The following is a 14,867-nucleotide window of genomic DNA, read 5'->3' on the forward strand; positions in this document are numbered from 1 at the left end:
CTTCTGGGCTTTTATGGAGTCATTATTTGATGACCGATATTTGCCTTTAATAATAATATGAATTAAAATTTACCCTCAGCTCTAACATATTTTACCAGGCATCTTTCTTAACTTTTAACGATAAAACTAATCTTCATAAAAAGCCCCCTGAACCTGGACTTTTTTTTTTTAAACAATGTGGTTTGAACTATGTCTTAATTATAGAAACATGCCTTTTAAGTGTAAAATTCTATTAAATTGTAGCTATGATTCTGATTAATTAAATAAAGCTAGAAGTGCATTGTGGTATTTCAGTGTTGCTCTCACGGCCTTTGACACCGTTGCATGGAAGGGAGGGAGGATTGTGGAAATCAATTCTAACTTTGCACAGTTTCTTTAAAAAATTCTAACTTCCTCAATCCACCCTTATCTGCTGTTACTCACCAACACGTAACACAAACCAACATCCTTGAAGATTCCTTTAGGTTTTCTTTCAGAAACTGTTTCCTACAGATTTCCCTGATGACCTCAAGCAATATTTCTTATCTCTCTCTTTGCCTGGCACCTACAGCACATAGTATCTTGTTTTTAAATCAGGGCCTTGTGTATATTTAGTGCTTTCTGCTATATTTTCCTTTTCCACTTATTAGCCCCATGGTTAATGGACCCAGAATAGACACAAACCTGTCTTACCCATGCCCAATACTGCAAATTACTTCATGTTCTTCTTTCCTGCCTTTTTGCTATCCCTTTTTAAGGGCCAACTTCTAGAAGTTGATTAGTGAATACTTACAGAATGAAATGATACACTCTATATTACAGCATTTTACCAAAATGTCTTTCACATATCTTCTTTCCCTAATAATCACAACAAACCCAAGCAATTATCATATTCACTTTACAAAAGTAAAACTAAGACTCAGTGGAGTTTGCCAATTTGTCATGTCTAAAAACACGGCAGTTATTATGTATATAATGCACATGGGGGATAAAAGTGTTTCAAAATCCTGTTAAATTAATATAGCACAATGGCTAACATTTCACTTTCTTTTTTATGTCTGAATTTTTAAAACCACAGTCTTTAAAAAGGATAAATGAAGAGGACATAAGAAGGAATCCCATGATGACTGGTATCCCATTCCCAAATGCATCCTTAAATATGGACTACAGGTTACTTATACACGTGAATTCCCTGAATATCTTTACTAAGAAGATTAAAAGCCACCTGTTTTAAGGATTTAGAGATAATACTATTGTAAGATTGCTAGTGGCATTCCCAGAGGGTGGTCAACTGTAGTCATGACTATCCTTTTAAGTGACATATAGGCGACCTGAGTAGGTGCTATATTGGGATCTTTATAGGATCAGACACAGTATACAAAGTATACAGTACACACAGTATACAAAGTTAGTTTTGAACATCTTACATCACAGAATCTCCCTGAAGACTTCCCCTAGCAAGGGGCCTAGCAAGAAAAGATAAAAAGAAAGCAAATAAAATCCCCTTCACATGTAAACATCCATGAAAACCTAGGGCTAGAATTTCAATGGTTCTGAAGTTTGTATCTAGAAGTTTGTATTTTTCTGTCCTTACCTGTACATCTAGAAAGTACAAATTAAAAAAAAAAAATTTAACGGTTATTTTTTATTGAGAGACAGAGTGTGAACAGGGGAGGGGCAGAGAGAGAAGAAGACACAGAATCGGAAGCAGGCTCTAGGCTCTGAGCTGTCAGCATAGAGCTCAATGCGGGGCTCAAACTCAGAAACCGTAAGATCATGACCTGAGCCGAAGTCAGACGCTTAACCGACTGAGCCACCCAGGTTCCCCTAGAAAGTACAAATTTTAAACAAAAAACATTTATGTGGAAGAGAAGATGTAGAGGCCAAAACTTGAAGCTTTATAAACAGTCCTCCTCTTTGATGACAGAAAACACCTGTCTCACTTTCCCTACTGGAAAAGTAGTGTTGTAACCCACCATGGAGAATGCTGAATATAAGTTAATTCTTGAAAAGTGCCTGCACTGTTTATCACTAGCTAAGAAATATTGAATTCCTGTTAGTTAATCTCAGCACATAGGGGCTTTTTCCCCACTACATTCCAAACTCATGTAAAAGCTAAGGACAACATTTAAAGTCCTAGCATTTGCAGCCAATAAAAAACCCATCATTTTCAAAGGCTTGCATAGTATTTTAAACTTTATAAAAATTTATAAAACACACATATTGACAAAATTAGGATTGTCCCTGAAATCTTCAATTTGATATGTATCTTCAAAGCTATAGGCACTTACAAAAAAACACTTCTATACAAGACACTAGATTTCTCAAGGGAAAATACAGAAATACAATTTCCTTCTTCCTCATGCTTTTTTCCCCCTTCTTTGAAAAGGAGATTATACACATATACTTTTATAAAGATACAAGGGGAAAAATATGTAAGAAAAATATTCACACAAAGGGAAAGACATAATTTTCTCATTCTCACCCTTTTGGCATGTAATGAAAACAGTGATCTAAAAGCGATAAAAAAAACTATAGCTCCAGGCTGCAGGCACCTCTAACAAGAAAATATTATCTACTCTTTCCAGAAAAAAATAGCTTATGTTCTGCATTTCCAATAAACACTGATAACAACAGAAAAGGGAGTTAATGAAGTACATTGACAGTAAAAGCGAAGAAAATACAATGCAAATACCTTTTAATCAAATCATTTCTTGAGATTTCACAAGATTAATCACAAAGTTTAGAAGAATGAATTTGATACTAACTTCAGATGCAAGACAACTTTTACATGAGAATGTCTCCAGATACCTTGTCAGAGCAATTTAAAACTTATTGTTACAAGCTCTCCTAAGCAAGCATAAAGATAAATAGGCCTTTCACTTTTTTTCTGATGCATTATTCAATATATATTTAACTCTGAAAACAGATAATGTTTACAGCAACAGTATAAACCAGAAAAAAAAAATACTTACAGATTTTTAATGTCAACTGCCCCACGGAAAGCCTTCCTTGGAATTGCCTGAATTTGGTTTTCACTGAGATCACTAAAAATGACAAAAAGGATAAAGGTCAAGTTATAAAATATTATTTAAAAATGATTTTAATCCATGTGCTTGACAAATGATAAAACACTTCTTAAAAAAAAAGCTAAAGCAATCCTAATAGGATCATAATTAAGTCCGTATCATTGGATATAATTTCTAATACAAATATTTTATATTTATAATATAAATTAAAAGGTTTAAAGAAATGGTTTCTTGAAGTATTTTTCCAGATCTTTAATTTAATAATAAATTACAAAATATGGTTCTCTTAAATTTGAGTTGATTCAATTCTGTGCAATAAACTATTTATTGAAAAACAAATAGTAAATTTGTCATCACTCAGTTTCAAGGGATTCTAAAGTTTTAGTACTTGATACTCCTCCAACATCACTGGCATAACTTACAAAGCATAAAGGAAAGAGGTCCATTTTAATATCCTAGAGAAGAGTGGCCAAAAACTGATAAAACCTGGGCAATATGATTAAGTTTTCACAACGCTTTAAGTAATCTTGAAAATGGAACATGGCAGTCCTGGCCCAACAATAAAACCAACAGTTCCTGCATAAAATATTAACAGCAGGTTGATTTAAAACCTTCTCTCAATAATTCTATTAAAACCATAAACACAGACTGTCTATATTTGCATTTTAATTTAATTGAGAAATACATTTTAATGAAAGGGAAAAAAGCACCCTTTCAGTTGGAATGAGAAGTCTGTAAAAATCACTCATCTCATGAAACGGATCATTATTTTTTGCTCGGAGTTCAGATGCAATTGTATGAGCTCACACAGTATTAGCCTTAACAAGTAGGATATAAATATAGATGCAAAAACTATCACTGAAAACAGAAAATGCTCATCTAATTTTAAGTTAACACTACCACAAAGCAGAAAGTTGAAATATCAAATGAATAGGTTATTAGATTAACAGTGATGGTGCTAAAATTATCTTTCAAATTCTAAGATAACTGATGCTCATTAAGAAAGATGAAGCTACTAACCACGGAATCACAGCTGATGACAACAGAGCCATTTTCCAACTACGTGGAGGTATATTGGATGGATTCATCCACATCCTCTCCCCTAACGCGTCTTTATGATCAGAGCTTTTTGTTCACATACTTGTGACCATGCAACAGAGATAACTGGCAGATAGAGAGATTTAGTGTGTGGTCTTGACCTCATTAGCACCAAATTTTAAACACCCGAGATTTGCATTCATATCTCAACATCCACAATGTTCAAATTAAAAAAAAAAAAATGTTTGCTAAGCAATTTGTAAAGAAATAAATGTTAGTCTATTCAAGGAGGAAAGGTCTTTAAAAAAAAAGCAAAACACACATTTTATTTCAAACAGTAAATTTACAATATGTGCTTATGTGGGAGTTAAGTCAGTCATCCATTTCCTAAGTGATGTAACTCTGTTAACTGCTTTCAATAGTTTCAGTATATCGCTAAGAGTAATAAAACTTCATTTCCTTAAAAATTGCTTATTTCTCCAGCTTGTCATTGATTCAGACGGACTTCCTTCCCTTAATTACATCAGGTTAAGAATGTTTAACAGTGTATATTTAACAGCCTGGATGCTGGCAACTGTACTGAAAGGAAGCTATGGAGCAAGGAGAAGGTAAAGAGAGACAGTGGAGAAAGAAAAATCAGAAAGTGAGAAGAAATGAAAAGGGAAAATGATTGAAGCCAAGCAAATGTGAATCTGCCATGCCCCACTGAAAACCAACAGTAGTGATTTCACTGCTGTGTCTCTGTCAATTCTCTGTTTTTCATCACTTGTATCTCTCTGTTTCTCCAAAGACAAAGACTGCCGTGGAGACTGTAGGTGAATAAAAATGGCAGAGATGTTTTCTTCGGACCTTGCCGGCTTTCCAAGCTCTGCAGTTTTCCCATCCAGCCAGGTGGGCCATTTCATCCGCCACCTGCAGTTTTTCTCCGGTCTTGTTCTCAATGGGGAGAGTGTGAGGTGGGAGGAAAGGTAGAGGGATGATATTAGGTGGTTCAGAAAGATATCACTGAACAAACTGGAATGCACAGTCGAAGACTATTCCTTCTAAAACGGATTTTACTAGAAGCTTCTGAGTACCATCAGCAGAATTCTAGGACATGGAACGGTTTTATACTGCTAACACTTTTCTTTTCACGAAAGAATGAGAAACTGTCAACTGTCAATCTCAGAGTCTCTTTACTACCCTAGGTCAGTGGTTTATGTGTGGCTGTCCCCCCACCTCCTACAACTAGACTCTTCCCAGACTTATTCTACAGGGTCACTGCCCAGTTCACTAGGGCAGGCAACTTCAGTTCTGGATCCCAGGCCCCTTCAGTTAAGTGGGCCATGTTCAACAATGACAGGAAAAGAAACAACAAATTTTCAGTACCTATGGTATGCAATCATTTTTTTTTAGAAATAACATATTATCACATATGATCTGTATTTCCTCTAATCCCCATAACCATCTTGACAAGTAGTTAATATTATCCTGGTTCTATAGGAAAGGAAATTATGCTTCAGAAATGTAAGCTATTAGTGCTGAAAAATGAGACAAATTGCTTGTTTTTTATATTTATTTATTTTTTGAGAGAGTGCAAGCATGGGAGGGGTAGACAGAGGGGGCGGAGGATCTGAAATGGGTTTGCACTGACGGCAGTGAGGCCGATGTGGGGCTCTAACTCATGATCCATGAGATAATGACCTGAGCCGAAGTCAGATGCATGACCGACTGAGCCACCCAGGTGCCCTGAGATGATTTAAGTAAATGTATAAGAAATACAGACAAATACTGAGTCAGGATTTGAAGAATTCTAGAGATGATGCAAGGGGCTACTTAATCTCAGTATGTCCTTCCTATGCCCTAAAACGTAAAAGGCTTTCTTTAACTTATCTTAGCCTCTGGTGTATATCACTTGAAAAATGATGGATTAGATTGTGTAAAAATAATGACTTACACTTTCTGTATATAATCAGGTGGAGGTTAGCAGTTATTTTAATCCAACATATATTTATTTAATATCTACAACAGCAGCAAGGTATTGGCTGACGTTGCAAGAACTACTGAGTTGGGTAAAAGCCCATTTCCTGGCTTCAGGAATTTTCAAATTCAGTAAAGACGATAAGGCAAGTAGCCAAATAGAAGGCCAACTGAGAGATTTAAACAACTATTGTGAGTCTGAAAAGCAAGAAAGCACAGTAAAAAAAAAAAGACAGCATGAACATATCAAGATGTAAAGGCAAAGGAGCGGGAGATAGCATGTGTAGTGAAATAAAGGGCACATGCAAAATACGGAATTGAAAAAAAACATAGAACGTTTTATGAGAATAGCATTTGGTTTGATTTGCTTAAAAGGTACAACATACATAGTGGAATAATAGGAGATGAGGTCCGAAGGACAAATCACGGGTGTGATGAGTAAACTTTTTGGTAGCAATTGAGAAGTGAGTTCTTATTTCAGCACACAATGGTGGGGAGGGAAGGGTGGTAGACAAGAGCAGGGCAGAGACTCTACCTTAGATAAATTCAGCTGGAAGCTGGAAGTTGGAAGACTAGATACAAGACTTCTACCCTAGTTGGGGAAAGGGTAGTAAGAATGTCAAACAGTATAAAAAACCCTTAATATATTTATCACTTGCTTACCATGGGTCAGTTAATAGCTGCATCATCTCTCCCACTGTATAGACAAAAAACGTGGAAAAGATGAAGAGTAGTATCAGATGCACGAAGAACCAAAACTCAGAAGTGGGTTATATGTGGATATGAATTAGCCAAGGGAGACAGAACAGAAACAAGTTATTTTGAAATTATATTAAAGGTAGTGTTAATACAACTGGGAAATCAGAAGACCAATTTGCAGTGTCCATTGTAAGTTTGGTTTCAGAAGTTTTTAAATCTAGTTAGAAAGATGTGATATAATGTATCACATAGTTTGGTGACAACAAAGATAGTATATGGTAGGTAAAACATGAGCAGTAACTGAGAAAGGTGATCTATAAGATCAAAGAAATCTGTCACTGGCATTTTGATGAACTCAAGCCGCTTTCAAAATAGAATGGGATTGTTTTTGGGGTGTGTGAGTAGTTCTGTGGGTTACGCATCCAACTCTTGGTTTTGGCTCAGGTCATGATCTCACAGTTTCGTGAGTTCGAGCCCCACGTCAGGCTCTGTGCTGACAGTGGAGAAGCTCCTTGAGATTTTCCCTCTCACGCTGCCCCTCCCCTGCTCCCACTGTCTCTCTCTAAAAAAAGAAAGAAAGAAAGAAAGAAAGAAAGAAAGAAAGAAAGAAAGAAAGAAAAAGGAAGGGAGGGAGGGAGGGAGGAAGGAAGGAAGAGAGAGAGAGAGAGAGAGAGAGAGAGAGAGAGAAAGGAAGGGAGGGAGGAAGGAAGGAAGGAAGGAAGGAAGGAAGGAAGGAAGGAAGGAAGAGAGAGAGAGAGAAAGGGAGGGAGGGAGGGAGGGAGGGAGGGAGGGAGGAAGGAAGAAAGGAAGGAAGGAAGGAAGGAAGGAAGGAAGGAAGGAAGGAAGGAAGGGAAATGGGATTGTTTTCTGAACCTTGATGAAAATGATGGAGCTTGGTAATTCTCAGCCTCTGGTGTTGGAGTAGGTGGTGGTAAGTGGTGGTTGGCAGAAATCCAAGGAGGCAGCATATGTCAAAGGAATTAAGAGCATAGACTACAGACCTAGACTATCTGAGATTGATTATCTGCCATTTATTAACCATGCGCCCTTGGAGAAATTGCTTACCCTCCTGTGCCTCAGTTTCTTCATCTGCAAAATGGAATAATGATAATGCTACTTCATAGGACTGTAAGGTGAAATCAGTGAGTTCATACTTTCAAAATGCTCAAAGAGTGCTTACACGTAGTAAGCACTATGAAGGTGTTGGTTACATACATGTTAAAATTATTCTATTCAGAGGCCGTTATGTGCCCCTGAGTGGTCTACTTTGTTCCTTGAAGACCATTGCAGGCAGTGTGAGATATTACTGATGACAGTGTATTGTTCTGTGAACTGTGTGGAATGAGAAAAATGAGTCAGAACTACTGAGTTAGCAGGAGGAAGCTGCCATGGGAAGAGTTTGTAATTATATCACTAGGCAGTAGAGTGTAAAAATGTGTTTCAGAGTTGGAAAACGGCTTGATTGGAGTTGATTTTTAGGAAGATTAATCTGGAAATAGAATTTCAGAGCAGGCAGGGACAACGGGCAGAGAACTGGTGTTGGGCAATTTGGTGGAGAGAGAGAGTGGGTTTCCAGTTAACTAGAAAATTCTTTTTGGTGAATTTAAGTAATTAAGTTGTGAGTTCGGCTTAGGTCCAAATATAGTCTTCAATGCAAGTTAAGGTGATTTTCATCTTGGGGAGAGCTTGCAACCACTCAAATTTTCTGATTAGGAAAATAACAAATACAAAAAGTACAAAAAGCGTTTTGGGAAGATCACCGCAGAAATTGGGGAACTGGGATGGAAGACAAAGACACTCGTTTGGTTTTGTGGTGTTTTGAACTCAAGTAAATGGAAACATATCCCATGCTCGTAAATTGGAAGAATTAATATTGTTAAAGTGTCCTTTTTTAAAAAGAATTGTTAAAATATCCTTACTACACAGAGCAATCTCCAGACTCACTGCAATCCCTACCAAAATTCCAATGCCATTTTTCATAGAAATAGAATAAACCATTCTAAAATTTGTATGGAACCCCAAAAGACCCTGAATAGCTAAAGCAATCTTGAAAAAGAAGGTCAAAGCTGGAAATATCACATTATCTGAATTCAAACAATATCACTAAGTTATAGTAATCAAAACAATACAGTAATGGCATAAAAACAGACACACATACTAATGTAACAAAATAAAGAACCCAGTAACATATATAATAGCCAATTAATCTACAACAAGGGAGCCAAGAATATACAATAGCGAAAGCATGGTTTCATACCACATTCAAAAGAATGAAACCAAACCCCTACATTTGACCATACACAAAAAAATCAACTCAAAATGGATTAAAGACTTGAACATAAGACCTGAAGCCATAGAACCCTTGGAAGAAAACACAGGAGATAAGCTCTTTGACATTAGTACACAAATTATTTTTTTGGATTTGACCCTAAAACCAAAGGCAACAAAAGCAAAAATGAATAAATGGGACTATATCAAACTAAAGAGTTTATGCAAAGCAAAGGCAACATTAAAAAAATGAAAGACAACTTAGAGAATGGAAGGAAATATCTCTCTGTCCCTCTCTCTCTGACCCTCCCCCAATCATGCACGTGAACTCTCTCTCAAAATAAGTAAATAAATTAATTAAAGAAAAAAACCCACAATGAGTTATCACCTCACACATGCTAGAATGACTGTCGTCAAAAAGACAAGAGGTAATGTGTTGGTGAGGATGTGAAGAAAAGGGAACCCTTTTGCACCGTTGGTGCCAATGTCAATTGGTGCAGTCACTGTGGAAAACAGTATAGATGTCCCTCCCCAAATTAAAACTATAACTACGGTATGATCCAACAATTCCACTTCTGGATATGTATCCAGAGGAAAGGAAATCACCATGTCAAAGCGGTATCTGCATTCCCAGGATTACTGCAGCATTATTTACAATAGACAAAACATGGAAACAATTAAAATGTCCTTTGGTGATTAAACGGATAAAGACAATGTGGATACAGAAATGAACACAATTTGGAATATTATTCAGCAATAAAAGAAGGGAATTCTGCCATTTGTACCAGCATGGATGGACATTGAGAGTATTATGCTAAGTGAAGTAAGTCAGAGAAATACAAATACTGTAATACTTGATGTATTCACTTGCATGTGAAATCCAAAAATACCCAGAACTCATACATAGTGAGAACAGATTGGTGGTAGACAGGGAATGGGGGTGGAGGTTGGGGAAATGGAGGAACATGGTCAAAAGGTACAAACTTCCAGTAATGATTAACAAGCTCTGGGTATGTAATGACTATTGTTAATGATGCTATATCGTATGGATTAAAGTTGCTGAGAATAGATCTGAAGATTTCTCATCCCAAGAAAAGTTTAGAAAAGCGAACTAAATTTATTGTGGTAGTTATTTTGCAATAAATGCATGTATCATTATTATCTTGTACATCCTAAATCAATACACTGTTGTATGTCAGTTCAATCTCAATAAAATGGGAAAATACCACCCCCAAAAAGGGTTATTACCAAGTGCTCAGATATCATAATTTGAAACTTTTTACAAAAATTAAAAATTTTTAATAGCTTGAGTTTAAAAGCCTAGTTTATTTAACTTATTCATTTTCCCAGGTGACAAGGACGTGAGAAGAGCGGGAAAGGCTGTCTGATTCTGAAGTTAGCCTTAATAAGAAAGCAATGAATGAGGGTGGATATTAGTGGTTTCAAAGCAAAGGTTATACATTCTTGGTATCTACACAACTGGAAAGATTCAGGGTCCCCAGAGCCAGGCCTGTGTAATGGCCCTTGTGGTCATCAGCCAGGAAACCCTGAAGTTTCCTATTTTAGATCTCCTCCCTTTGATTACATTCAACCCATTCCCCAAACTACTTCAGTAGTCTCTCCAATCAAGTCTCCTCCTGCCATTCTCCACTGCCATAGCCCCTGCTAGGACATTCATCACCATTTCAGACATGAATCAGATTCCAAACTCATCTGTGAATTGATTTATGATCCTTTCCAATGCACCCTCCACACTGGCACCACAGTTTTATTTCCAAAATTGAAATTATATCAAACCACCTCCTTCTGAAATCTTCCTCATCTCAGTTAAGGAGACACCACCCTTATATTTGTTCAGTACAAAAACTTTTCAGTCTTCATTGTCATTCCATATTCTTCCACACCCCCATCCAGCCCATCAAAATCCTCTTGACTCTCTCTTCAAAATAGATCCACAATCTGACCTACCTGCATCTCTGCTTCCCTGACAAAGTCATCATGCCCTCTTGTCTGGGTGATTTCGATAGTCTTTCAAATGCCTCTTTGCTTCTCCCCTTGTTTCCTGTAACCATATCTTGCCACATCACTGATCAAAACTTCACTAATGTCTCATCTCACTATAAGGGAAAGCACAAAGCATCACAAAGGTCAACCAGGCTCCAAATTAAACTGGTCGGCATGCTGTCCTTGACCTCACCTCTTTCTACTCTCCCCTCATCCCCCTTCTCAAGCTACACTGGCCTTCTAGAGTTTCTTAAACTCAACTCAACATAGTCTCTTTCAAGGCCTCCCTTGATACTTTTTCTTGCTCTATTTTCACCTCAGATGTTCCTTCATGAATTCTATGCTCTCAATTCATCTTTTCTAAAATAATTTTCCAAATCTCTCAGTTTTTGCACATTTTTTTGTCTTAAGCACCTAGTTCCTATCACCAAAAGATGGAGAGTTAAGCATTGTTCAAGACCCAGAGCAAACAGCACCTCCCTCAGCATAGTTTTTCTCCACTCTCCCAGCTGAGCCTAGCACCAAGATCTCTGACACGTGTCAGCTATGTGATAGCTTTTCTCTCCATTTGCTCATCTGTAAAATGAGCTAGTATACATATCTCTTAGGGCCAATCTGCCTGGTCCAAATGACAACATTGTTATTAATACTAATTACGACCTACATAATTAATGTCATATAATTATTGCATAATTATAAAATATAACTATTATTGGTGAGTCAGTCATCCCATCTTCTATGCTCTTTAGGTGACTGGCACACAACTTTATTATAACATTTCCAAAATTTCAGTTTAATTCTTTTCTTAGATGACTATCTCCTGCTAGACAATATGATAAATGAAGGCAGGGATTTTAGTTCATTTTGTTTCTACAGAATTCCTGGCATATGACAGGCCTTCAGTAAGCAAAGGTGTAAAGGAGGTAGGGAAAGAAAAAGAAGCTCTGAAGAAAAAACTTACAAAACATGGCAACTTGCTGGATGGATATAGATAAGAGTCAGAGCTTATATACAAGTCTGTGGTTGCAACCCTGCTAAGTAGCAGAATCTAACATTATAGACTCAATGAGGGGCAATCAGGAAATAAAATTGGACTTCTGAGAGGACGCTTACATATACCAGTATCGAGGCAATGCAAGAGGGGTGAATTCATAGCAATGTTTCACAAAGCAATGGACACATGAGACTAGAGCCCAAAAAAGGGGTCAGAGAGACAGAGAAATACAGATCAATGAGTCCTTGTGCCATGGTAAGAAGTGAACTGTGCAGTGCATATCTGACTCATCTCTCTGATTATGAGATGTATTGACAAATTTCAAATTTTCAAATTACTTTCCCCAAGAAGTGATACTAAGCATACTCAAGATTTTGGTACTTGCAAGTGGGAAAGTCAGCAGAGTTCTCCCACTATCCCTTCTGTTCTCTCATTCATGCCTTCAAATGCCTTTTTAATTTTTTTTTTTTTAAATTTACAGAGAGAGACAGCACATGGATGAGCAGGGGCAGGAAAAGCAGAGAGAGAGAGAAAGAGAGAGAGAGAGAGAGAGAGAGAGAGAGAGAGAGAGAGAGAGAATCTTAATCAGGCTCCATGCTCAGTGTGGAGCCCAATATGGGGCTCGATCCCACCACCCTGGGATCATGACCCGTGGCTGAAATCAAGAGTTGAATGCTCAACGAACTGAGTCACCCAGCTGCCCCTCAAACGCATTTATTGACAGCACAAAATCTGACATAATCATTGCTTTGTGATAGTTCTCTATTTTTCCTTTTATGGTATGTTTTTCACCACCAACTTGACTGCTGCTTCTTTTTTAAAAAGTTTATTTATTTATTTTGAGAGAGAGAGAGAGAGCAGGGGGCAGGCAGACACAGAGAGGAAGAGAAAGAATCCCAAGCAGGCTCCACGTTGTCAGAGCAAAGCCCGACATAGGGCTCCATCCCACAAACACTGAGATTGTGACCTGAGCAGAAACCAAGAATCGGACTCTTAAACGACTGAGCCACCCAGGTGCCCCTTGACTGCTGCTTCTTAATAAGCAGGGCTGTGTCTTCTACATATGTCCTTTCACTTCCAGGTCTTGATATGATCCTATATAGAATAGATTCATTTATCATTGTTTGTCAAGATGCCTAAGTGGTCTTTTGGGTTGTTGTTCCGAGAATTGTTTTGTTACTGAGAACCTACAGTAACTTCTAGTACTGCAGCTTTACTGAACATAATGGTAATAATGGGTATCTATTTTTTTCCGATCTCTGATATACTTTGACAATAGTACTTTTTTGCTCTTAATAAAATAGTACTTTTTTGCTTTTAATAAAAAGCGTCAATAGAAGTGTTTTTTTACAGAGCTCTGACAATTGTAAATCTCCATAGAAATTTAAGTGTGAAAAGGGTGCAGTTTACAATTGATGAAATGAGATAATACTCATAGCTAACATTTACTGGGCAATTACTAACTGCCAGAAAACACACTTTGACTTATTTAAATTCTTTTCTATAATCACATCAGGATATAGTCTTTCATTTTCATTTGGAGGCAGGGAACTGGGGTTTACAAGGGTTATGTAATTTCTCTGTGGTCACACAGCTAAGTAAGCTACTGGAACTATTTGAACTTGGCTCTGTTGTTCTCCAAACCTCTTACACTTAACCACTACTGTGTTGCCTCATAGGCTTCTGTAGAAGTCTGGCTCTCTGGTATTATAGTTCCATCACCCTGGAGCTGTGGTTTCAGTATGGTTTCAGGATAACCCATCAGAACTCTCTGAAGAGGTTGTTTAAAAACCAGACCCCTAACTCCACTCCAGAAATGCCAGGCAGATTCTCTAAGGAAGATGTCCAATAACCTGTGTTTTTAACAAATCTCCTGGGTAACTGTTATGCCCATTGTCTTTGAACCCCATGTTAGTAGCCCAATGGAACATCTCTGATAAATAATATCTTCTAGCTTTTGTTTAGTTTAATAAGCATGGTGTTCATTTATATGCATCCAGTGGGAATGAGAAGAGGAAATAAAAAAAAATGGGAGGCACCATTAAAACCAAGAATATATTGGTACTTTGAACAGAGAAGGTTGGATGAGAGAGGCCATCGTTGTAAAATATACATAAAAAAAATCTCACAACCAGAATATTGATCTTGAAAAAATAAAGAATTCCCAGCGTAAGTTTTATCTTTCCTATTTCTCTTCAAAACAGTATCCATAACATTGCTTCATATTAGCATTGATCTTTCCAAGTGATATTTAAGTCACCATTTGGGTTACCTACAAGCACTCCTGTTATGTGCATTCAAGGAGGACATACCTAATGGGGTAAAGCCATAAGCTAATGACAGGCTCTAAAAGTATATTGCATCAACAACGATAAAACCTCCCTTTGCACCTTTTATGAGGACTGTTGAGCTAGTAACCCATGTTTTAAGAAAACCTGTGTTTTTTGTTTTTTTTTTTTGTCACATTTAAGCATAGAGTTTTGTAAAACCACAATGGTCTGAACACACCTCCAGATGCCTGAAGCAGCATCCTGAAGGTAGTGTACTGGGATCGACCCAGAATCAGGTTCGGACAAAAATCTTTCACCTCCATAAAAGCATGTGACCATATAATCTTAGTCAAGTTACTGAGATCCTTTAAATCATGATTTATTTTTCCTAACTCTAGAAACAGCACCAAGCATTGCTGTGTCAGGCTTACCACGAGGACTGAACAATCTGATGTAGTCTACGTGAAGGTATGAAGTGCCTCGCCCAGGCGTGGCATCCCCAAGTCCTCCCGTGTTACTTTCCCGCAGTTCCATTAGCTCAACTCAGTTCACTTCAGAAATGATTTATTGAAAGCAGAGTGTGCTGAGTACACTGCTAGTGTTCAGAAATAAAAGATAATAATAACA

General features: G+C 37.4%; 1 protein-coding gene across 5 annotated transcripts in view; it reads right to left on the bottom strand.

Annotated features, from left to right (window-relative positions):
• The window catches only part of SLIT2 (slit guidance ligand 2), a 373,006-nt gene that overhangs the window by 150,414 nt on the left and 207,725 nt on the right, over positions 1-14,867 (bottom strand). For all 5 annotated transcript variants that reach the window (XM_007093745.2, XM_007093744.2, XM_007093742.2 and 2 more), the window contains one exon: positions 2,955-3,026. In XM_007093745.2, the coding sequence (XP_007093807.1) occupies positions 2,955-3,026 (72 nt within the window). The remainder of the gene's footprint in view (positions 1-2,954; positions 3,027-14,867) is intronic.

Source organism: Panthera tigris, chromosome B1 (genome assembly GCF_018350195.1).
Source record: "Panthera tigris isolate Pti1 chromosome B1, P.tigris_Pti1_mat1.1, whole genome shotgun sequence".
Classification (NCBI taxonomy): domain Eukaryota; kingdom Metazoa; phylum Chordata; class Mammalia; order Carnivora; family Felidae; genus Panthera; species Panthera tigris.